The 25,516-nt window shown below is 51.4% G+C and overlaps 1 protein-coding gene across 2 annotated transcripts in view; it reads right to left on the bottom strand.

Moving 5' to 3' along the window:
• ABCA3 (ATP binding cassette subfamily A member 3) overlaps positions 1-25,079 on the bottom strand; it is a 50,628-nt gene extending 25,549 nt beyond the window's left edge. The window contains exons 1-9 of one of the 2 annotated variants that reach the window (XM_036408925.2): positions 24,879-25,079; positions 14,893-15,074; positions 13,323-13,402; positions 11,256-11,520; positions 9,212-9,339; positions 8,406-8,571; positions 6,148-6,407; positions 3,576-3,692; positions 3,184-3,304 (exon numbers count right to left, since the gene is read on the bottom strand). In XM_036408925.2, the coding sequence (XP_036264818.1) occupies positions 3,184-3,304; positions 3,576-3,692; positions 6,148-6,407; positions 8,406-8,571; positions 9,212-9,339; positions 11,256-11,520; positions 13,323-13,376 (1,111 nt within the window). In that variant the 5' untranslated portion in view covers positions 13,377-13,402; positions 14,893-15,074; positions 24,879-25,079. The remainder of the gene's footprint in view (positions 1-3,183; positions 3,305-3,575; positions 3,693-6,147; positions 6,408-8,405; positions 8,572-9,211; positions 9,340-11,255; positions 11,521-13,322; positions 13,403-14,892; positions 15,075-24,878) is intronic. The other variant, XM_045571418.1, reaches the window with a different exon arrangement.
• Between the last annotated feature and the right edge of the window lie 437 nt (positions 25,080-25,516).

The raw sequence follows: 25,516 nt of genomic DNA, 5'->3' as shown, positions 1-25,516 counted from the left end.
CGAGAGTTTGCATGAACGTGTCAGAAGGAAATCGTGAGCCTCAGGACCCCCTCCCTGGGACACCGGCTGGCACTCCAGGCTTGGCCTGCAGTCTTTCTCTAGTCTGGGTGCCTGTGCCCTAGGCCAGTGGTCAGCAAACTCATTAGTCAACAGAGCCAAATATCAATAGTACAACGACTGAAATTTCTTTTCAGAGCCAAAAACCGACTTCTGCGCATGGGCCACGAAGTTTCAATGGCGCTGTACGTGTGCGCCTGCACACAGTATTTTGTGGAAGAGCCACTCTGTTGACAAGGGGCCACAGAGCCGCATGTGGCTCGCAAGCTGCAGTTTGCCGACCACGGCCCTAGGGAATGTGATCCTGCTCAGGGTGGCAGATGTCCTCTTCATCCAGGGACCACACCTTGATTTTTCTGGCCCTCTCCTACAGACTTCACAGCCAATTGCCTTGACATTGGACACCTGGTATGACTAATACTAAGCCCCTCACAACAGCCTGCTTCTTGCCTGGTCTTCCCCTTCCCTCACGGATAATCACTGAGTGCCCACTCTGTGCCAGGCCTGCTGCAGGCACCAGGGAGAACACTGCAAACAAAACAAAGCCCCACCCGATGCCCACCCGAGTTTATAATCCCGTGGGGACAGACAGCCAGCAAGGCGAAGAATGAGGACACAACCTTCCCCAGACCAGGGGCTGTGACTGTGAGCAGGCTGCGGCTGTGACGGGGGCTGTGACTGTGAGCAGGCCGCGGCTGTGACTGTGAGCAGGCTGCGGGGCTGTGACTGTGAGCAGGCCGCGGCTGTGACCAGGGCTGTGACTGTGAGCAGGCTGCGGGGCTGTGACTGTGAGCAGGCCGCGGCTGTGACTGTGAGCAGGCCGCGGCTGTGACCGGGGCTGTGACTGTGAGCAGGCTGCGGCTGTGACTGTGAGCAGGCCGCGGGGCTGTGACTGTGAGCAGGCTGCGGGGCTGTGACTGTGAGCAGGCCGAGGCTGTGACCAGGGCTGTGACTGTGAGCAGGCTGCGGGGCTGTGACTGTGAGCAGGCTGCGGGGCTGTGACTGTGAGCAGGCTGCGGGGCTGTGACTGTGAGCAGGCCGCGGGGCTGTGACTTGTGCAGCATGCCATGGCGCGTGGCTGTTGACTGTTAGCAGTCCGCAAGCTGTGACCCGGGGCTGTGACTTTGAGCATGCCTGCTTCTGTGACTTGGGCTTGTGACTGTGAGCAGGCCGCGGCTGTGACCGGGGCTGTGACTGTGAGCAGGCTGCGGCTGTGACTGGGGCTGTGACTGTGAGCAGGCCGCGCTGTGACCGGGGCTGTGACTGTGAGCAGGTGGCCAGGAAGGCTCTAATGAGAAGGTGACGTGTGGGAAAGACCTGAGAGAGGGTGGGCCAGGGGGTGGAGGTGTGGGGAAAACAGTGTGGCTGAAGTCCATGCTGGCAGCCCTCCAATGCTTTGGTCTTAAGACTCCTTTACTTACTTAACAATTATTAAGGACATTAAAGAACTTTTGTTTATGTGAGTTACACACACACACACACATCAATGTTGACTGCATTAGAAATTGATACTAAGAAAATTTAAAGATATTTAGAATAAAAATAATAAATCCATTATAGGTTAATGTAAGTATTTTTATGAAAAACACTCTGTTTCTCATCATTTAGCAAGAGGTTACATTTTTGCAAACCTCTGCATGTATGGCTTAGATTACAACTGAATTGTCATAGCTACATGTATTACATTTTTTGGTGAAGTAAATAAAGAAATCAGCTTCACACAGATAAGCAGTTGGGGAAGGGAGGGTATTTCATACCTTTTAGATATTTGTGGATATTCTTTTTGACACTACACCATTCAATAAGTGGTAGTTTCTTAAAGGTTAGGTGCATATGGAATGAAATCAACCAGTGAACTTTTCATACTATCAATATTACACTGAATTCCATTGGAATTCAGTGTAATAGTATAGGTTAATCTTCTTGCATGATTTTAAATGGGTTAATCTTCTTGCATGATTTTGTAACATGATGCCTTCCTTGATCATTTGGAAAATATTGCTTGAGTTATGCAGATCTAAATGTTAACATATTTTATTATACAACAGAGGACCCAAGTAGATATTTCTCCAAAAGGGACATACAGATGGCCAACAGACACATCACCGATCATCCGGCAAATGCAAATCAAAACCACAATCAGATATTACCTCAGTTTGTCAGAATGGCTATCATAAAAAAGACAAGGTGAGGATGTGGAGACAGAAAACCCTTGTGCACTGCTGATGAGAGTGTAAATTAATGTAACCACCATGGAAAACAGTACAAAGAACCCTCAGAAAATTAAAAACAGAACTATCATAAGGCCTAGCAATTACATTCCTAGGTATTTATCTGAAGAAAACAAAAAACAATTATTCAAAATAATATATGCATTCCCCTGTTCATGGCAGCATTATTTACAACAGCAGAGATATGGAAGCAACCTAAGTGTTCATCAATAGATGAATGGATAAAGATGTGGCACATATACACACAATGGAATATTACTCAGACATACAAAAGGAAATCTTGCCATTTGTGACAACATGTCTGAAACTAGAGAGTATTGCGTTACGTGAAATAAGTTGGACAGAGGAAGACAAATACCATATGGTCTCACTTATAAGTGGAATATAAAAAACAAAACAAACAAAAAAAATAAACAAAATAGAAACAAACTCAGAGATACAGAGAATAAACTGATGGTTGCCATAGTGGAGAGGGTTGTGGGGTGGAAAAGGGGGAGGGGATGAAGAGTACAAACTTCCCGTTACAAAGTAAGTCACGAGGACATAAAGTGCAGCACAGGGAACACAGCCAATAACATCACTGAAACTACGTACAGGGACAGGTCATTACTAGACTTCCTGTGGTGATCGCGTTGTAAGGCACATAAATGCTGAATCACTACGCTGCACACCTGAAACTAATATACTTACCGATTGTCGATGCTAATTAAAAATAACTTAAAAAAAAAGAATTAGTCAGGGATGTACTTCAACACCTAGAACACTGAGCCCAAAGGAAGGTGCCGATACAAAAACTCCTCAGTTTCTATTTATCACAAATGAAACGGCCAGGTTTTCTGGGGTTTGCTCACCGCCCCCCGCCCTGTCCTCTGTCCCCGGGGTCAGGGAGACTCACCTTTGCTGAAGAAGGTGCTGACCATGAAGCTGAAGGAGATGGAGGAGATGGCAAAGCAGAGCAGGAAGACCAGCACCAGAGAGGGGTCGCTGTGTGCGAGCACCGCCACGTCCTTCTTCACCTGTGGTGTGGCCCCCCAGAGGTCAGCACATGCAGCGACGGCAGGGAAGTGGGGACGGTAAGTGAAATGGGTGGGGAGTGGTGAAGGGGCTACACTGAGTGCAGGACTGTGAAACCATTGCTCCTCTCCACGGAGCCCAGGCAGACTCCCCTGGAATCTGCAAACGTGGGATCTTGGGGTCTCTATAGTGATACCAGGGCTGCCTCTGGATCTTCCATCGAATTGAATGCCTTACTCTTGGCATCAGACCCCCTCTTGAAACCACAAATACCTTGACACAGAAGAGCAGGGTCATGAAGGAGACGGCGACGAGGAGGAAGAAGAAGAAGAGCAGGAACCATGCCGTCCAGTGCAGCCAGCTGCTGAGCCCCATCATGCGCATGTACTCCTGGAGGAACAGCGGCATGCACTCCCACACGCGCCCTAACGCATGGCCTGACAGACACACACACCCTGGCACCCCCTGCCTGACACCCCCGTTTGGGGCAGGTTCCCAGACCCGGCACCTTCCTCACAGTGATCTTCCTTAGAGCCTGTGTGTGTGGGTGTGACTGTGGACGGCGGGGTCATACATGGGCCAAAAGAGGACATGGGTCACCTGGGCCACAGGCCAAGGGCAGGAACAGTGAAACACACACTGGCCAGAGGCAGACGACATGGGTCGCACTGGAGTGTCAGCGCCTGACCTTCGGGCCTAAGGAATCTCTTCTCTTCCTACCTTTCCCCACTCTCCAGCTACTCAGCTGAGACGCCCTCTCTGTTCCCAGCCACTACTGCATCTTTCCCTTCACCCAAGGGAGCTCCTGTGCCCTCTGCTCAGCATTACAGCCCCTTCCTCATAAGCTCAGTCAGGGCCTCAGGGGGCCATGCACTGCGTTGGCTAAGCCCGTGGTCGGCAAACTGCGGCTTGCAAGTCACATGCAGCTCTTTGGCCCCTTGAGTGTGGCTCTTCCACAAAATACCACGGCCTGGGCAAGTCTATTTTGAAGAAGTGGCGTTAGAAGAAGTTTAAATTTAAAAACTTTGGCTCTCAAAAGAAATTTCAATCGTTGTCCTGTTGATATTTGGTTCTGTGGACTAATGAGTTTGCCGACCACTGGACTAAGCTAACGAACTCCCTCACGGTCCTTCATTCCCTGGAGCAGCCCCAAACTCCTAGCTTGTGCTCCCCAGTCTTCTCTGGGTACCCATCTGCCCCCCAGAAGTGTGTGGTGGGGCAGCTCGTGTTGGGGTTTTGAGTCAGGCGAGCGGAGCCCGCCCTCCACTGTCTAATATCAACCCCACCAATGCCCTTGCTGCAAAGTGTGGTGCCAGGGCTGTTCCAGGACCAACAGTGGCTGTGGGATTCTTTAGACCCAGAGGCACTGCCTCCCCTCCTGCTGTTCTGAAACGAGGGGTCCAGACTATTGTTGTGAGGGGCAGGGGCCCTACAGGAAGGACAGGAGCATAGCGATGTTGGGGACAGGCCTTCCTCAGGGGGTTCAGCCAGGCGGTCAGGAGGTATGGTGAGGAAACCCAGCTATGCCACTGACCAGGGCGTCCCAGGACACATAAGGCTGTGATGTGCAATGGACTGGCCAGTGGCCACATGAAGCTATCTCTATGGAAATTAATAAAATTAAAAACTTAGCTCCTCAGCTGTGCTAGGCACCAGTGCCCAGTGGAGACAGTACTGGACACAGGACATGTCCATCCATCATCGGGGAATGTCCTATTGGCTAGCAGGAGTCTGGAGGAGGGGGCCAGCACTGATTGTCTCTTATAAGCTGGGCACCAAGCCAGGCTGTTGATTTTCCAGCTTCTTCTTATGCCCAGTTTCACAACCTCAGAAAAATGGGAGGACTGCTACAAAGGTCCCACTTAGGTTCCACAGTCACTTAACATCCTGCCACATTGGATTTATCTATGTTTCTGCAGGTGTGCCTGTGTACACATATTATTTTCTGAACCGTTTCTTTGTCCACGGCTAACTATTTAAACTACACACATATCACCTTATCAAAGCTTCTTAAGGTGCCCGAGCAGAGAGTACCCACCTCATGGGTTCTCCCAGCCCCAATAATCACAGATTTGGTGCTGGCGGGAGTCTTCTAAACGTCATTTCCTGGCACTGCGACATTGCCAAAAGGGAAGCTCTAAATAAATTCTGGACACTTTTGGCAGTGTCATGGGTATGGGTTTACAGGTGACACTACTCATTCAGGTGCACTCAATCAAGCCCATGATATCCTTTTAAAGTGACACTTGATATGTTTGTATTTCCTATCCTATTGTGCCCGGCAGTTGTCCTTGATCCATCTGCAAAGTAAATTAGCTTGTGCTCAGCCATATATTTAAGCATCTTGGCTCGCTGTTGAGCTAACGTCTAGAGCGGCTCTGTTCCACAGAAACAGAATGCGAGCCACGTGTCTGATTTAGCATTTTAGAGTAGCCACAAAGAAAAAGTTAAAAGAAACAAGTAAAATTAATTTCCGCAATGTGTTTTACTTACCTCAATACGTCCAAACTGTTGTCTTTTCAACGTATAACCAATATAGAGAGTACCAATGAAACAGTTTACTTTTTTTTTCCTTTTCAGACTAAGTCTTCAAAAATGGGGTGTATGTTTTACTATCTCAGCATGACTCGGGTGAGACCAGACACTGCCCACAAAATATACTACTTCCTTAGGATTTTAAAAATCCGGGTTTATCAGGATTGGTTTCAAAGAAGCCCCACGTAGGCTAACGCCACCACTGGCGCCGGCCTCATCCCACACTGCTCTGGGGCCCCCGCGTCCGTGAGCCGCCCCTGCCTGATAGCAGCTGCCGAAATGTTTTAAAGCCAAGTGCAAATCGGGTTACCTTCAGCTTCCTCTCCTTCTCCTGCACGACGGCCCGGACGATGGTGAGGGAGGTGTAGATGAAGCTCAGCATGAGCAGCAGGGGGAGCTGGTACTGGATGGCCACGAGAAAGGGGTCCGAGATGAAAGGCGGGTACGGGAACCTCTTGGCGATCACGGTGAGCTTCTCAAACAGCTGGTGTGTGGAGGCGTTGGTGTGGTACTGCATGATGGCTCTGTCCAGGGCGTGCTGCACGGCCAGGAAGCCTTCTCGGATGTACCCTAAGTGTGGGAGCACAGGACATCCGAGCACGTGAGGTAAATACATGCTGGAAAAGCCACAGCAGGCGGTGCGGCCCCCGCAGAGAGCCACATGCACGGAGCTGTACTGGGCCTCCCCGTGGAACTGGCCTCAGAGCGACATCGCCAATGCCCTGAGGCCTCTTCACTCTCCTGGTTTGCAGGGACCGCCGTGATTCCCAGCCTGTGCCCCTCTCTCCCCCTTCAAGACCCTGCTGCTGCCATCACATCTCTGACCCTCTCCTCTGCCTTCCTTGTCTACGACTTTTAAGGACCCAGTGATTACAGTGGGCCCCCTGGGATAATCGACAATAATTTGGCTAGCTTAAGGCTAGCTGGTTAGCAGCTTTAATTCCATCTGCCACATTAATTCCACGTGCCCTGGCACATTCACAGCTTACGAAGATTAGGACGTGGACATCTTCGGAGGACCATACTATGGCCGACCAGAGAGCTCTGCCCTCGAGGTACCATCTCATAAGGAGGCAAACACCATGGACCAAAGACCACTGCTGTACCTCGTGGTTTCTCCGTGCTGGCCCTTTCAGATGCCCCATAGTGGTCTGTAATAAAATTCCTAAAGTGAAAAGGGCCTGGGAGGAGTGATGAGCTGGGGATATGGTCTTCCAGTCCAGAGCTAAGATAGGGAGGGTCTGAGCCTCAGAAAGGAGAGGCATGGCCTCAGGAGCAAAAAGGCAGCCTGAGCTCCTGGGCCTGAGCCCAAGAAACGGAGGGGAACACGGGGTGCAGCTGGGCACCCTCACTCACAAAACAGTGACGCTGGGAACATCTGTAACGAGTGTCTCTCACAGAACTAACTGTCTGGGTTTCAGCTGCTAGAAAAGGGAAAAGCAATATGCCAACCATACCCCCACATGAGGTTACCCTACCTGTGTGATTCTACTATTTCTCTCAGATTTAACTCTTTTTATGGTTGCGATAATAGTAGGTGCTCCATTAAGGCCACCCATTATTGTGTTGGGTTGGGGGTTAGCTCTCTTCTTTGCAACAAACCAGCAGAGGAGGTCACGATATCCCCACTGAGCAGATGGGACCGCTGAGACCCGGGCAGTTGAGGCACACAACTGGTGGCGGGGCACAGGTGAGATGGGACCCTGGTCTCTGGATTCAAAGCCTGTCTTTTCACAACCTCACACACGAAATATCCTGCCTGCTCACACACTGTTCTCTCGAGAGGCTTTGCCATGTCATCATAGGCTCTTCCTCCTCATGATATGTGTGGCTGCTAAACCCTCTGAGGAATGATGCCATCACTCTGTAACCAGTCACTTCCCACCCCGGTGACATTTTTGTGATCACAAGTAAAGCTGCGGGGAACATATTTGTGCCTGTGGATCTTCTCCCTCTGTTAGATGACTCCAGGGCTAAATTCTTATCTGGGGAATCAGGGAGTCTGAGATACGGGCCTCTGGGGGTGTGCTGGAGGAGAACACTGGACTGAATGTACCCAGTGCCTCCGTGTGCCAGCTTCCCGTCCTTTCCACGCTGCTCGAGGCCTGCATGTTTTTCTGACTGCTTTAGCTGAGTCCTTTGTGTAACAAAAATATTTACCCTTCGCCATTTGCTACCCAAGATCCAACTTCTACAAACATTCCACTGACTCAATTAAATTACAGATCATTAAACAACCACAGAGCTTACAGAGCCTATAAAACTGTATCCAGAGGCAGCAACCAAGAGGAGGAAAACATAAAACCAAGCCCAAAAGCTTCAATGGAAACGGAAGCTCCCTAAAAATGGGAATATACATGTTTCATTCAAGAGCACACGTTTTCACAAACAGGAAGAGAGCCTTCGCTGTTTTACAGAAGACAGTTTTACGAGATGTCTTCTTCTTTCTCCCACAAAGAAGATAAAATATTCCTAAAAAGTATTTCTGCAGAGAACTGCAAGGTGGGTTCCCCATGTGACTGTCAGGCACCACTCTGGGGCGCAACACCACCCGAAAGTGCTTCTCACCAGGTTCTCCGCCATCGGGGGATGCGGGCTCCCTCGGTCCCGGGTTTGGGAAAAGTGGGAAGAGGGAAGTGGTGTGCCATCCCTCCGTCTCCTTCACGAACAAGGAGCCCGTCTGGGTCCACATGTAATTTCTTCGAGTGTAACTGAACCGTAAGTGGTATTTCACCTGTGGAAACAGAGAGAACCAACTGCTCTGGGGGATCCAGAGGAACACCCCCCCCGCATCAACTGAGAGGGGTTAGGGGGCTCTTATTCTGTGAGCTCCCCAGTGTCTCCCAGTGTCTCCCCCACGGTCAGGGCAAGTGGTCCTGCCCCAGGGGTAACAGGGAACCCTCAGGGGCACTGTGGGTGTTCTTTGCCACACCTCTCTTGCCGGCCACCCACATGAACTCTACATGACCTTGAAATAACGCTAGAGGGATTTGATGGGTTCCCAGTCTTAATCCCATGGGGCAAGCGAAACATCTTTTCGGAGGGGGCTGTTTTAAATATGCAGCAGACAGGCTAATGCCATATCATACTTCAGTCCCAAGTATTTGCTACTTTCTCATCCACGGAGGCCTAGAGACCAGTAACGCCTTTTATGAAATGAGAGGACATACAGGGGCCTATAGTGATGGCTCATAGGCTGCTTTCTCCGAGCAGGTAAGGTTTCTAAACTGCTTGGCCTGATGGGTTAAACTGCCCCAGGGCTCCCTCAGTAGGGACCAAGATGGCAATACTGGACCAAGAAAAGATGGTTTACGCCCAGGCCGGCAGAGCACCTTTGTAGGCTGAATTGGTTGGGGGGGGGGGGGGCTCCTCACCGCCAGGGGCAGGGGGTCCGTGCTGTGGTTGAAGGTGTGCTCGAACACCACGGCGGCCAGCACGTCGGCGGAGCGGTTGTCATACTTGATGTAGTCCTCGAAGTCCTTCTCCGAGGCGAAGCCGCGAGCTGCGAAGAGCAGTGAAACATCTCAATGGCTCCGTCATTTGCAGATAAAAGACCGAAAACTTACACGTTTCTCCAGGGTTGTGTACACCTTTCCTAAGACCAGAGGGGGCTTTTGTTTTTGGCAGAGAGGCAGTTCTGCCGGGAAGACAGGCAGAACCTGAAAATCACAGCCAGCCCCCGGGTTCTGGTGAGCCTGCAGGCAGGGCTGGCAGCAATGCCAATCCGTTACCCTCCTCCGTGCAGGCGGCCCCCTGCCCTGGCTCCACTGCCAGGGGTAGTCCCCTTAGTAGGGGTGTCGAACTCAATCAGAGAAGGGGCCAAAATCTAAAATCCAGCCTAAATCGCAGGCCGAATGGTTTACTGAACAGTCATAAACTGCCATTGTGATGGAAACGCAGCGGAGTGCAGTGATGACAGCACGGTGCGGGCCACATTGCAAGGCCTGGCGGGATGGATTTGGCCCGCGGGCCTTGTGTTTGACACATGTGCTTTAGAGCCTTAGAGCCATGGTGGTGCTTTAAAAAGTAGGCACCAACATATCGCTTGTTAAATGGTTCTCTATCACCCAGACCCCATTTCATATAAAGGGTTTTACTGATCGATCAGTGAGGGACCAAGGATCTTCTCCTAAGTGTTTGCTATGCTGAATTCAACAAGCCCCAGGAGGTAGATGCCAAAATCAAGAGGAGGGGAAAAAGAGATCATACTTTTTTTTTTTTTTAAATATATATTTTATTGATTTTGCACAGAGAGGAAGGGAGAGAGATACAGAGTTAGAAACATCGATGAGAGAGAGTCATCGATTGGCTGCCTCTTGCACACTCCCTACTGGGGATATGCCCGCAACCAAGGTACATGCCCTTGACCGGAATCGAACCCGGGACCTTTCAGTCCCCAAGCTGACGCTCTATCCATTGAGCCAAACCGGTCTCGGCAGAGATCATACTTTTTATCCCGAAAGTAAAGAGCTAGAAAAGACGGACTAGCATGCGTTTACTGGGAATATACCTCGACAGGCTCTCTAATGGCTCATTTGTTTCTCTTTTAATCCTCATCTGAGAATATGCTCTTATTGATCTCAGAGAGAGAGAAAAAGAGAGAGAGAAAGGGAGAGAGTGGGGGAGGGTAGAGAGGAAGGGGGGAGGGAGAGAGAGAGAAACATTGATTGATTGGCTGCTTCCCATCCCCCACCTCTGACCAGGGATCGAACCCACAACTAGGGATGTGCCTGGGAATAGAACCCACACCCTTTGGTGTACAGGACAATGTTCCCACCAAGGGAACCACCCAGCCAGAGCCTATGGCTCTTTTTTAATTTTTATTATTATTCATTTTAAAAATAATTCTTTATTGTTGAAAGTATTCCATATGTCCCCCATACCACCCCACCCCACTGACTCCCTCCAGCCCACCCCAGGCCATGGGCCAGGCCTCAGGACCACACCCCAGAAAGGATTCTTGGCCCCATATTCTCACTACATCTTACCCTTGTAACTAAAGGAGCTTTCTTTGGGTATGTGGCCACCTATTCCCCCAGGGGGTAACTGGCTGCTGCTCAATCTGCCACATATCAATTCATTTGGCCCTCACAACACTATAATAAGACATGTTACAAGCCCTGGCTGGGTAGCTCAGTTGCTTAGAGCATCATCCCAATATGCCAAGGTTGTAGGTTCGATTCCCCCGGTCACGACACATAAGAATCAAACAATGAATGCATAAATAAGTGGAACAAACAATGCTTTTCTCTCTAAAACAACAACAACAACAAAAAAAACATTTTAAATCAGTAAGTAAAAATTTTTAAAAGGAGAGATAGGAGACAGAGGTGGGGGACTTGCCCTGGCAGCATGGCCAACAAGAGGGAGCTGCGTGGCCCTGAACCTCACAGAGAGAAGGTCCCCCGGCCGCCTCACCTCTCAGGTTGATCACCAAGGCCCTCCTGGCCGTCTCCGTGACGGTCTTCACGGCGTCGCTCTGGGACGGGATGTAGGCGAGCTCCCAGGCGCCTCCCGGGGGAGGGAAGCTGAAGAACAGGGGCAGCTCCCGGATGGGTTGGCTGGGGTAGATGGTGGCCTTGGGCACGTTCTCCGACTGGATCTTCAGGCGAAGCCAAATCAGGATCCCAGAAAACAGCAAGGGGAGGAGGAGCTCCAGGGCCGTCACCAGGATCTTCCGCTTCTGGAGGAGGAATGAAAGCACATGCTGGCGGATGGAGAAGCACGGAGTGGCTCACAGACCCCCCTCTCCTGGGACACCCCCCTCCCCTGGGACACCCCCTTCCCCTGGGACACCCCCCTCCCCTGGGACACACCCCCTCCCTGGGGACACCCCCCTCCCCTGGGACAACCCCTCCCCTGGGACACCCCCTCCCCTGGGACACCGCCCTCCCCTGGGGACACCCCCCTCCCCTGGGACACCCCCCTCCCCTGGGGCACGCCCCTCCCCTTGGATACACCCCCTCCCTGGGACATACCCCCTCCCCTTGGACACACCCCCTCCCTGGGACACACCCCTTCCCTGGGACATAACCCCTCCCCTGGGACATACCCCCTCCCCTGGGACACACCCCCTCCCTGGGACATAACCCCTCCCCTGAGACACCCCCCTCCCCTTGGACACACCCCCTCCCTGGGACATACCCCCTCCCTGGGGACACCCCCCTACCCTGGGACACACCCCCTCCCTGGGGACACCCCCCTCCCCTGGGACACCCCCTTCCCCTGGGACACCCCCCTCCCCTGGGACACACTCCCTCCCCTTGGACACACACCCTCCCTGGGACATACCCCCTCCCTGGGGACACCCCCCTCCCCTGGGACACACCCCCTCCCCTTGGACACACCCCCTCCCTGGGACATACCCCCTCCCCTGGGACACACCCCCTCCCTGGGGACACCCCCCTCCCCTGGGACATACCCCCTCCCCTTGGACACACCCCCTCCCTGGGACATACCCCCTCCCCTGGGACACCCCCCTCCCCTTGGACACACCCCCTCCCTGGGACATACCCCCTCCCCTGGGACACCCCCCTCCCCTTGGACACACCCCCTCCCTGGGACACACCCCCTCCCTGGGGGACACCCCCCTCCCCTGGGACACCCCCCTCCCCTTGGACACACCCCCTCCCTGGGACATACCCCCTCCCTGGGACACCCCCTCCCCTGGGACACACCCCCTCCCTGGGGACACCCCCCTCCCCTGGGACACACCCCTTCCCTGGGGATACCCCCCTCCCCTGGGACACCCCCCTCCCCTTGGATACACCCCCTCCCTGGGACATACCCCCTCCCCTGGGACACCCCCCTCCCCTTGGACACACCCCCTCCCTGGGACACACCCCCTCCCTGGGGGACACCCCCTTCCCCTGGGACACCCCCCTCCCCTTGGACACACCCCCTCCCTGGGACACACCCCCTCCCTGGGACACCCCCTCCCCTGGGACACACCCCCTCCCTGGGGACACCCCCTCCCCTGGGACACACCCCTTCCCTGGGGATACCCCCTCTCCCCTGGGACACCCCCTCCCCTGGGACACACCCCCTCCCTGGGACACCCCCCTCCCCTTGGACACACCCCCTCCCTGGGACACACCCTCCCCTGGGACATACCCCCTCCCCTGGGACACTCCCCTCCCCTGGGACAACCCCTCCCCTTGGACACACCCCCTCCCTGGGACACACCCTCCCCTGGGACATACCCCCTCCCTGGGGACACCCCTCTCCCCTGGGACACACCCCCTCCCTGGGGATACCCCCTCTCCCCTGGGACACGCCCCCTCCCTGGGACACCCCCTCCCCTTGGACACACCCCCTCCCTGGGACACACCCCCTCCCTGGGGACACCCCCCTCCCCTGGGACACGCCCCCTCCCTGGGGACACCCCTCTCCCCTGGGACACCCCCTCCAAGCTTCACTCTCCCCCGAGGCCCTGTCTCCCAAGGTGCCCACACACTTCTTGCCATGCCCGGGAGCGGCACTTACCTGCAGAGTGTAGTTCTTCCAGAGCAGGAGTGACAGCTGCCTGAGCACCGCCATCCTCTCACCAGGAGGGACCCTCCGCACTGGTTACAGACCAGGGACAAAAAGTTAGGGTGTGCCATGAAAATGTGCTTTGAGTTTGGGGTGCATAGGGGAAAGAGGGGAAGATTGAGTCTTGGGACACATAACCTTCTCTCCACGTTCCTCCTCACCCTTGTTCATACCATCTTCACCCAACACAGCACACGTGAGAGAGAAACCACAGTTCTACTGCTTGTGTAAAGTACACTCCTTTGGGAAACGGACCTTCTTTCTTCCCGAAACTGAAGTTCAACAACAGGCTTTCATGTGCAATGTGACTGCTGGAGTGGTATTTATCATTTGATAAAAAGCTATTCAGATGTCCTCTGTAGTTCATGTGAATGTGCTATTTCTTAGCAAAATACTCAGGCTGGTGGAATTCCTCTCCATGACTGGCTTTCCTCTCAACCAGCACAGAACCAGCAAAAGGAAACTCAGCTTAGTGTGCTGGCTTCGGGGTGATTTCTAAGTGTGAAGAGGGCTGTGGAGGGATGGAGGGGGGAAGGGAAGGAGAGAGGGAGGGAGGGGAAGAGGAGAAACCTGATATGGGGCCCTCACAGGCGGGCGGGCCCTGTTGACTCAGGAGCAAGACACAGGTAGCAGACACATGGGCAAGATGACGGACTGTACCTTCCTGCTTTGAATCCTAAGGAAGCATTTCCTGCTTTAACTGAGCATTGGTATGTGAGCTTCCCACAAGAGTGGTCATTTTCCTTTGGAGAAAGTCTATCCTGTGTCACTATGAATGTTCTATTTAAATCTGGTACATAAACTGGGAAAGTCTGCTGAGAGATTATGAAACACAAGAGATAGCAGAATGGATGGAACTGGAGAGCTAAGTGAAGTAAGCCAGTCAGAGAAAGATAAAATATCACATGATCTCACTCATTTATGGAATATAATGAACAACATAAAGTGATGAACAAAAACAGATCCAGAGACAGAGAAGCATCGGTCAGACTGTCAAACCTCAGAGGGGAAGGTGGGGTAAGGGGGAGAGATCAACCAAAGGACTTGTTTGCACGCATATAAGCCCAACCAATGGACATAGACACCAGGGGGGTGAGGGCATGAGTTGGGGGGAGGAAAGGAGGGGCAAGGAGGGGATAAGGACATATATGTAATACTTTAATCAATGAAGAAAAAAAGGAAAAAAGAGAGATAGCAGAAACAAGAGTGGGGTTTAGAAAGGCCTCTCTCGGCCCTGGCTGGGTAGCTAGTTGCTTAGAGCATCATCCCAATACACTAAGGTTGCAGGTTGGATCCATGGTGAGGGCACATACAAGAATCAACCAATAAATCCAGACATAAGTGACACAACACATCAATGTTTCTCTCTCCCCACTTCTTTCTCCCTCTCTCTAAAATCAACCAATAAATAGAAATATGTGTCTACTCTCAATTTAGGAAACCCACTGTACTAGATCTCGGGTGTGAGAAGCACCTGGAATGGGCAGAGACACCAGGCTCAGAGTTTATATCAGATGCTTACCTGCTAGAGAAGGAGGCGGTCACGTTCTGGAAGCTGCGGGCATGGAGGCTGCAGTGCGGCCAGGCTGCTCAGCCCCACGCGGTCAGCGAGAACGGCAGCGGGGGCGCCCGGAGAGCCCCTGGTCGCCGTCCATGCACCGAGGACGCAGGTGGCGCAAGAGGAACCCCTCACGGCTCGCCGTCCTCTAAGAGGGGAGAAACCTCCGTGACTCACAGCGGAAGAGTTCTCAGTTCAATGAACCGGCTCCACATTCAGGCTGACATTCACCCAACGCCATCCACTAAGTGGCCGGCGACCACACAGGAGACTCACACGGCCGGTCAATCATTCGTTAGTGAGCACAGGTCACACCGCTGCCCCAAGGGCCTGCCCTCAGACCCAGTGCGTGCAGAACGGGAGTTAGTTGTTTTTTGTGTGTTTTTTTAAAATAAATTTTATTGATTTTTTACAGAGAGGAGGAGAGAGGGATAGAGAGCTAGAAACGTCGATGAGAGAGAAACATCGCCCTACTGGGGATGTGCCAGCAACCATTGTACATGCCCTTGACCGGAATCGAACCTGGGACCTTTCAGTCCGCAGACCGACACTCTACCACTGAGCCAAACCGGTTTTGGCTAGTTTGTTTTTTTAAAAGAGCTAGCTTCACTTTTGGCTCTAGTCAGTTGAAAATAATTTCTATTAATGCCCCCTTTTTTAAAGTAAGCTCCTGCTTTAAAAAAAACAACAACACAAAAACACACAAAACAACACAAGAAAAGATGTGTCCATAGTTATTCAAAATGTATGCTTTAAAGTATAGTCAATAAATATTTTGTATATTTACAGACAACACAACTGCAAGAAGTTATATATTAATTAATGCAAAATATGGCTTTCTCGGTTAACCACATGGTTAACATGTGAAGACATTAAAGCTAAAATAGTATAAAGTGCTATTAAGCGGCAAAGTAATAAGTTATCCTAATTGTTTTAAAATTAACAAGGTGGAGAACTGTCTTAAAAATCTCTTGCAGACAGGTAGTAAGAGAGCAGTGATTTAGTGCTCATCGGCGGAGGCCTGTGGTTTAGGAAAGATTCTGACAAGTGGGTCAGGCTCGGAGGGGAAGACAGGGCCTCCCTCAGGGACCGGTCCTCCTGCAGTCATCTGGCCTGGCCAAGACGCTCTTCCTTCCTCTATCTCAAGAGGGGAATGTAAGAAAGGGTCACAGCTCACAGAGGTCTTTGGGTCAGAGACGGTGATGACTTCCTTTTCTGGAAGAGTCTGTCCCAGGAAGGATTCATCACCAAGCCTGACCCTGTCTCTGGGTGGGAAGGCGGGTGGTGGTGGGATGGGGCAGAAGGACAGACCCTCCATCTTCCTATGAGGCTGAACGGCAGTATCGGGAACTGACCTGAGTGCTGTGCTCGCTCCTGGCTGCGGTTTTCCTCCGGGGCCACGGGAGGACTGGCGGGGAGGAAGCCCTGTGCAGAGGGCTCTGGGGTGGGGCTGGCAGGGTGACCTTGGAGATCAGGAGCGCTGACGCCTCTCGGGACATCGGGGGGTGGGGGGGGGACCCGGGGCTCCCTGGCATGACTCCCTGGCACCTTTGGGCAAGTGGAGAGTGCTAGGCGATAATGTGAAAAATGTCTTATGTTTATAAGACATCCCTCACCAAGTCAGAGAACCACAGAGCAGAACAGATTGCAAGTATGTTACTTTGGGAAGAACAGAGCCAGAAACAAAGAAATACAAACGCAGGAAACAGAGACCAGACCGCAGGGCTGACTCTTTGTTCCCTCCTGCTACATGAAAAGATAAGAAGCTTTCATATGATATACTTTTATACTTACACAGTCTCTTATTTCAACTCTGGCTTCTGGTATCCTCACCCTTTTACAGACAAAGAAACCAGGAGCAAAAACCTGGCCCTGGATCACACCACAAGAAAGCCACAGAGCCGGGATCTGAATCTCCCATCAGCTACTACACCACTACATCCGAGTGTACCCTGAAGGCAGTAAACATCTTTTATTATTATTATTACTTTATTTCTAAAATATATTTTATTGATTTTTTACAGAGAGGAAGGGAGAGGGACAGAGCTAGAAACATTGATGAGAGACATTGATCAGCTGCCTCCCGCACAACCCCCACTGGGGATGTGCCCTAAACCATGGTACATACATGCCCCTGACCGGAATCGAACCCGGGACCCTTCAGTCCACAGGCTGACGCTCTGTCCACTGAGCCAAACCAGTTTTGACAGTAAACATCTTTATAAAACTGTACACAGTGCCTCCAGAACCCAGCATTAGAAATCAGAAGAAAAATGTCCCTTGAGCCCCACCACCTCGGTATTTTATTTATTTCTGTCTCCCCAAAACACCCAGCTTGTGGCTTTGTCCACACCAGGCTTTATCCAAAGTCGCACTAAATGCTGTATCTGTGTCAGTTCTGTCCGAGTAAAAAAAGAATTTAAAGGAGGAGATTTCCCGGAATTACAAAACCAAGGCGGCTTTCTGGTTACAAAAGCAAATGTCCACGAGGAAAGGAAGCTCAAGTTCCTTAAAACACTTGACCCGGGCGGCACCGAGAGTCCCCAGAAGTGGCAATGGCCTCGGTCCAGAGCCACCCAGGCGGCTTCTACGCTAAGGCAAACGCTCGGCCCCTGGCACAGCCACCACCTCCGCCCACAAGAGCACATCTGAAGACTTCCCGCAGAGGCTCACTCCACTCCTCCGGGGACAGAGCCAGGAAGGGAAGGGAAGACTTTACTTTCCCCGACTTAAAAGCCTTGTTTGCTTACTGTTAAAATATTAAACGTTACACAAACCGTTGAGTATTTCAATATTTGCTTTTTTTAGGTGAGCAGTTGAACTGGTCCAGAGTGAGTGCATACTGTGGCTTGCTAATTTCTGAGAAGCCTCTTGATGGCACAGAGAATTCCTCTAAAAATGGTTTTCCCAGTAGTTTTTGGTAAAGAGCTGTGGGTCGTGCCAGTCCATGAGCACCCACTGCTGTCCAGGGCCCACTGCTCAGCAGCGCCCTTCAGTGCAGCGGTCCCCACCCAACCAGCGGTCTGGTCCCGGAGGTCTGAAAGGTTGGCAACTGCTGCTTATTGTGTTTTGGGGAGTCTAGACACTTCCAATGTTATTTATCTATTTGTTTATTATTATTATTATTATTATTATTATTATTTTAATATATATATTTTTATTTTTTTTTACAGAGAGGAAGAGAGAGAAACATCAATGAGAGAGAAACATCGACCAGCTGCCTCCTACACACCCCTTACTGGGGATGTGCCCGCAACCAAGGTACATGCCTTGACCAGAATCGAACCTGGGACCTTTCAGTCCGCAGGCTGAGGCTCTATCCACTGAGCCAAACCGGTTAGGGCTGTTTATTATTTTTTAATCCTCACCTGAGGGTATTTTTCCCATGGATTTTTAGAGAGAGTGGAGGGAGGAAGGGAGGGGGAGAAAGAGAAATATCCATTGGCTGCCTCCCACATGTGCCCGGACAGAGGCCAGGGATCAAGCCTGCAACTCAGGCACTTCCACTTTTTTGATTTTTGGGGATTTCCTTTTTCATTATGGGCTTCAATATGTCCTACAATTTATATATATATATGCCAGTGCAAAAATAAGGTTTTATTTCTGCATATACAGAACAGAATGGTGTTAAATGATTCAAGAGAGTCGCTGCTGAGCCATCCTCCAGACCAGCGAGCAGAAGCGGACAAGGCACACACCCTGTTATGTTCCCGTCATATCCCAGGTTCAGTGCATCTCCTTCCGTGGAAACCTAACTCTGCACAGGCCTGGAGGGAGGAACGGGCGGAGGGAGGGGTCTCCATAAAGCCGCAGGCATGCCTGCTGGTGTCAGGCAGAGGACGGACAACCATGGTCCTGCCTCTTCACCACAGGTGTGGGATAGAGAGATGGCCTGGTTGGGGGTGCTGGTCAGGACTCAGCACTTTTTCCTGAGGATCTATCTCAGCTAGGAAAGCACTTCTTTATCAGCACGGGGTCTGTAACAGTCAGCAGTATTAAGGGTCGACATGTGTACACGCTGAAGAAGGCCTGACAGCACTTAATGGATGTTTGCTGGTAGAATCTGTGGCCTTTTAGGGTACACAAGACAAAAAGGCATTTATTAATCCAACTAACATTTGCCCAGTGCTCACTGTGTGATGGGCACTTTCACCAGGTAATAAGGATTTGGAAATGAAAATTCCAGCGTTCTTAATCCAAGGAGTTCACAGTCTGAATGTTTGCATGTACTTCAATTGCTAAGCATGAAGCCAAATAAAAGGTTTGTTGAGTTAAATTTTCTATTAAATGCAGTTAATTTAACTGCTTTAAATTAAAGTGAAATGGCAGAAATACCCCCTATACAAACATACATAAATATACAGGTAGATTTATCTAAAAAAAAAGTCTGATCAAAATATGCATAGCAAAACTGGTGCTCTCTGGACTCACTGGGCCACATTTTGCAGCATTTGGAGCACGCTGGTCTCAAGTTTCTTATTAGCTGGGGTGGGAGGGCATTAGATCACAGAGAAATGAAAGTGTGTGTGTGTGGAACAGCAAGTAGTTTGGAGTGGTGATGGTGGGGGAACAGCAGGGAATAATCCAGAAAGGAAAGCCAACAAGGGCTTGGATGCTATGGCAAGAAGGAAGTTGGGATGGGGCATGGAGGGAGAGAGTCTCTAAATGTGCAATAATGCTGCTTGTGGGTGTTTTGTTTTGCTTAATCTTATACCTAATACATGATCCTTTTCTGGGGGCGGAGTGGACAGGAAATATGTGAAAATGTCTAATTCAATGAATTCTTCAGATGAAATGCCCATCTATATATATAAAAGCCTATACAACCAAACAACCGAACAACCAAACAACTGGTTGACCAGTAGCTATAGCACATACTGACCACCAGGGGGCAGGCGCTCAATGCAGGAGCTGCCCCCTGGTGCAACAGCAGGAGTGCTGCTTAGCTGACCAAAAGGCCCCAGACGCAGGGCTCGTGGCTGGCCACTGCACCCCGGAGACCACAGCAAAGTGGCAGCAAGCCCACTGAGCCATGGCGGTGGCAGGCACAGCAGGGCCAGGATGAGCAGGAGTGGCAGGCAGGAGCGGCAGGTAGCACTGGACTGCCGGTTTCGGCTCAATCCCTGCAAGCTACGCGGAGGGACCCACCAGTGCATGAATCCATGCAGTGGACCTCTAGTATAACAATAAACACTGTCAAAAACAGGCTAAAACTAGCAGGCACGTTTACTGAGTATGGTCCCTGCCAGCGAACCCACTATTAGTCTCCAAGTGTGGTGAGCAAGATTATCTTCTGGAATCATGGAATGGTGAGGAATTTTATTTATAAGTATTTTTCTTTAGAAATGAGAAAAATTGGCTTTACCAATATTTAAAAAAATATTTTTATTGATTTTTTAGAGAGAGAAGATGGTAGAGAGATAGAGAGATAGAAACATTGATGAGAGAGAAACATCATCAGTTGGCTGCCTTCTGCAGGGGATCGAGCCCACAACCTGGGCATGTGCCCTGACCAGGAATCCAACCAGTGATCTCTTGGTTCCTGGGTCAGTGCTCAACCACTGAGCCACACCACCTGGGCAACTTTACTAATATTTAATACATGGATGGACCCTGGCGCCCTTGTTGGCCTGTATGTCAGCAGCCATGGGCACCCTGATGGAGGAGAGGTTCTGTGATATGGGGGTGGTGGTGGGCCCTTCCCACTAGTTTACTTGAAGCCTCTAAGATATGTTGGAGTTTATATACTTCAAGATAGCATGGTTGAAGGACCTTGTATGCATATATGCATGGCTCATGGACAGAGAAAATGGGGCAGTGAGGACCTGGGGGGGGCAGGGATGGGTTGGAGGGGGTCAATGGGGGGAAGGGACATATGTAATACTTTCAACAATAAAGAATTATTTAAAAAAAGAAAAGATATGGCTGAAACCGGTTTGGCTCAGTGGATAGAGAGTCAGCCTGGGGACTGAAGGGTCCCAGGTTCGATTCCGATCAAGGGCATGTACCTGGGTTGCGGGCACATCCCTAGAGGAGGGGGTGCAGGAGGCAGCTGATCGATGTTTCTCTCTCATCGATGTTTCTGACTCTCTATCCCTCTCCCTTCCTCTCTGTAAAAAAATCAATAAAATATATTTTATAAATAAATAAATAAATAAATAAATAAAGATATGGTTGTATTCCATTAAAAACAAAAACCATACTCCACTATAATACTTTGTAGTGACTCAGGAATACCTGCGAATATCTTTTATGACACAGAGGTTCAATGATTATCTTGGGATTTAGAACTTAAGGAGGGAATCTGCATTTTCTTTCACGAAAAGTTCCAAATCTGGAGACCTTTTTCTTTTCTGTTTTTTCGAGGGCAAATGACTTCAGCGATGTGTCAGCTAGCTCATTTCTTTCAAGCCAGCATACTCCAATCAGTGCCTCGAAGGAAGAGGTGTGATTGTGTGGCCGAGGATGCTGCAAGAGCACCATCTCACGAACATCTACTCTTGCACGCCACGAGCTTTGGGAACTAGATTGCCAGCTCCTCCGATAGCCCAGGAACGTTTATCAGCTCAAATCCAGGAGCCCTGGCATGCCCGGTGAGTGGGATGGAAAAACAGGTACTGGAATCATAGCACGGTCCCCATGTCTCCGTGCGGCGTGGTATCACATCCCACAAGAACCAGATACTGAAGTAAACAGGACGCAGAACCAGAGCCAGACCTTCAAATGCTGGAACCTATATCTCACCATTTTATAAAGGAGATGTAGACTTGATCACATGGTTTCTTTTAAAAACAACATATGTTGGTGCGGGATGGTGAGGGAAATGGCAGGGAAGATTTTGTAGCATTAGGACACTGACAAAATTTAACTATGTTCACATTCCCGCTCATGCTTTAAAAGTCCTATATTTGTGTATATGTCTATGTCCATAATATCAGTGCAGTAGTGTATGACTATAATTTATAAATAAGTATAATATATGGGGGATACATACTTAAATTCTTTTGCACAAGGAAGTGCACAAAAAATAGTTTTTAGACAATGAGATATTTACACAAGTGGTCCTGGCATGAATGGGATGGGAAGAAATCCTGGAGGCTCAGACCCCTCCACACCCTCCAGGCTGGGTTTGAGGCTGTGGTCATTTGCACTGGGAGGCGCAGGGGGAGACCTAGTGTGCTGGTCTCACCACCACCAGCTCTGTTCAGGGGTGGGGGCAGCCATCTCCTCAGGATCACGTGGCTCTGAGTTTACATTAAAGCTTCTGGCGGGAGTTGGTAGGGTATGTTTTTGCCAAAGATGTAGCCCAAGGAGGTTATGGGGAGAGAGTTCTATGACATCTGTGCTGCTCATCCCTTTAAAACTTCTATGGTTGTAGCAAAAACCGTTTGGCTCAGCGGTAGAGCGTCGGTCTGCAGACTGAAAGGTCCCAGGTTCGATTCCGGCCAAGGGCATGTACATGGTTGCGGGCACATCCCCGGTAGGGGGTGTGCAAGAGGCAGCTGGTCGATGTTTCTAGCTCTCTTTCTCTCTCCCTTCCTCTCTGTAAGAAAATCGATAAAATATATATTTTTAAAAAAGGTTTAAAACTTCTATGATTGTATATATTTCTATGTCCATATATTCATGACAGTAGTGTATGGCTATAATTTATAAATAAATATACGGGGATACATATTTGTATTCTTTTACAAAAGGAAGTGTTGCCTGCTTTTCTAACCCCTGCCGTAGCCTCGGCCCCATTCCCAGGCCTGCTAGCTCACCTGCCTCTCTAGGTGAGGAAATGGAGTCATGGGGCGACTGGAACCCCAGGGAGAGGTAACATGGATCTTCTGTGAGGGCCGAGGCGCGAATCATTAGTGAGCTCCTGCAATGGTTCTACCTGCCTGTTGACTCCAAATCTCTTCAAACGTGCAAAGAACTCTGAGCCGAATGGTACCCTGCACCAGTCCCCCAGGACAGGGACTGACACGCCTTACACTTTCCCACAGGTGTCTGGGCCTTCTAGGGTTTTGTCTGCTCGGAATACCATCCACCATATCTGTCTCCAGCCTCTGAAATCCCACCTATTGTTTCTCAGCCCAGTCCCAGCACCTCTGTCAACCAGCCACTGATAACCTTGGCTCAAGGGTTCTGCATCTTGGCTGAACAAAGGAATCTTTTGGAGGAGCTTTAAGACAGAAACTGACGTCTGAGGCCCATCCCTGGAGATTCTGGACTCTGCTCAGGGCATGGGGCTCTTTCCCGAGGGATTGTAACATTCAGCCAGCATTGAGACCTTGTGCTCTTGCTGAAAGCTATCCCGCCCCTTCTGGACATCTTCAGCAGCTTTTCTGGATATCTCATGTATCACTTATCTTGTCCTGTCTTATGTCCCAGTTACCTGTGAATAAGTCATCTCTTTAACTCTACCTTAAAGTCCCCAAGGGCAGGGACCATGTCCAGGAAATCTTTCAACCATTCACTGAGCCTTGCCCACATTCTCCTCGGAGTTCTAGAATGCTTTCCCCCCTCAACAGACTCAATAGCAGAAGAGGCCACTGCCATCTCAAGAAGCAGGTCCGGAGAAGAAACTGTTAACTAGGAGTATTACGTGGGCCTTCCCAGGTGAGACTGCCTGGCAATGCACCATGGGAGGCTAGCATCTTTTTTAAAAAAAAAACAGCTTGAGCTACCCTTTCTTGTTCCAAAAGGCTGTCTCATCAGAATGGCGGTAGAGCATCTTAGAGAGGGAATGATGCCATCCTGTTTGTCAGATAGAATAAGCAAGTGTTTATTAATTTTTAATTCTCCAAGAAGTTAAAAAGATGGGGGAGGGGGAATCCTCATGGCATCCATTTTTACCCATTTTCTTTTTCTCTTACATCTTCCGGGATGCAAACTTCCTAAAGGAAAACAGCCTTCATCCTTTCAAGGTTACAGAAGGCGAAAGCATCAAATACACGGAATCAAATGGCATCATTGCTCAGGAGAAAAGGGCATTGACTTTTTCACTTGAACCTTGTCTGAGCCTCCAGGCCTGGCATGTGCCAGGGACTGGCTATGTGCTGGGCGTGCAAGACCAAACAAGAGCCAATCGGGGCCTTCAAGGAGCCCCCAGTTTGAGAGGCAAAGGGACAGACAAACATAAACAATCCTGTAAGGCAACAGCTTTCATTGGATCACGTCCAAGGAAGTACAAATACACACTGGCCCTAAACCCTCCTGCAGGAGACCTCGTTAAGCTTACCGTGTGCTGTGTGAGGACCCATACCCGTGTAAACACAAATTACACCAAATCAGGACTGACCACGGACGCTAGATGGTTGTACTTAGGGTTGTCGAGGCCTCTCTGCCTAGACCAGGAGTAAGTACCCTTCCCGCTGTCCCCCACACAACTCTCATCACCAACCAACAGCGGACCCCTGGATCCTCAATGGACCTGAGGGGGTGGGAGGAAGGCGAGTGCAGCACGGAGAAGGATTACCACCCACATTGGGGCTCTGCACCGAGAGATGAGCCAGCAGCATTCTCGGAGGCCCTGCAGGTCTCCGCCAGACAGGACTCCGCCAGACAGGACTCCACCAGACAGGACTCCACCAGACAGGTGTTGAGTGCCTGCTGGATGAACGCGGCCACGGGTCTGCTCTGGGCTGGGCACAAAGGGTTTCGCAGCTATTTATTCTAATGTCCGGGAAGGTTTAGGTTTCTCCGAGGCCAGCTGGCTTCAGCGACTTGCCCGCAGGGATGGGGACACGCCCAGAGAGGTTGGAGCGGAGAGGAAGCCTGAGTCAGGGCGGCCTGGCGCTGCAGGGAGATGCACCTGCTGGGTGGGCGCGGGCAGAGCGGGGCGGTGCAGGGCGGCGGCGGGGCTCCGGGGCAGGGCGGCTGGGGCTGGGGCTGGGGTCGGCCGGGGCGGGGAGCGGCTCCGCAGCCGCGCGCGCCTTTGCGGCGGGTCCCACGGCACTCACCGACCCTCGGCACCGGGGATGCGGCGGCCGGCGCTCTGCCCTCGCGCGGCGTCCACTCCTTCGGCTCCCGGCTCCGCTCCAGCCTCGCGGAGGACGCCGTCACGCAGGGGAAGGGGCGCCGGCGAACAGCCACAGGACAGACCTGGCCGGGCGCTCGGGAGCCTGCAGGGGGCGCGCCGGCCGGCTCGCGCGTGCGCCCTGGGCCGCCCCTGCGGGTGCCCCGCCCCGCCCCGCCTGCGCCTGCGCAGTGCCTGGCTCGCCGGGCCGCGGCCAGCAGGGGGCGCACACGTCTCGCCCGGCAAAGTTTCGGACCCCCAGCAGGTTATCCCTGGGGGCTGCGAAGCCGCTGAAGGAGTCAGTGCCGAAACCTTGACCTTCCGTTGGCTTCCTTCCACTGCCCCTTCAGCACTGTCTTTTGTTGGATGCGGTGCCCCTTCTCCTCACGGACCTCTAGCTCGGCCGGCCTCACCCTTTTGGTGGGCGAGCTCGTCTTTTGGGGTCGGGGACCCTGTTCGGCCCGGTACTGGCGGCTGCTGGGGCGGGTGAGGCCCTGGGATGGCCAGGAACTTTCTGGAAAACGGCCGTAGGTGGTCGGCAGGAAGGCCGGCATCCCGGGATGTGACCACGGTGACGGCGCA

This window comes from Pipistrellus kuhlii, unplaced genomic scaffold, assembly GCF_014108245.1.
Source record: "Pipistrellus kuhlii isolate mPipKuh1 unplaced genomic scaffold, mPipKuh1.p scaffold_m20_p_4, whole genome shotgun sequence".
Taxonomy (NCBI): Eukaryota; Metazoa; Chordata; class Mammalia; order Chiroptera; family Vespertilionidae; genus Pipistrellus; species Pipistrellus kuhlii.
This window is presented reverse-complemented; position numbering and strand designations above follow the sequence as displayed.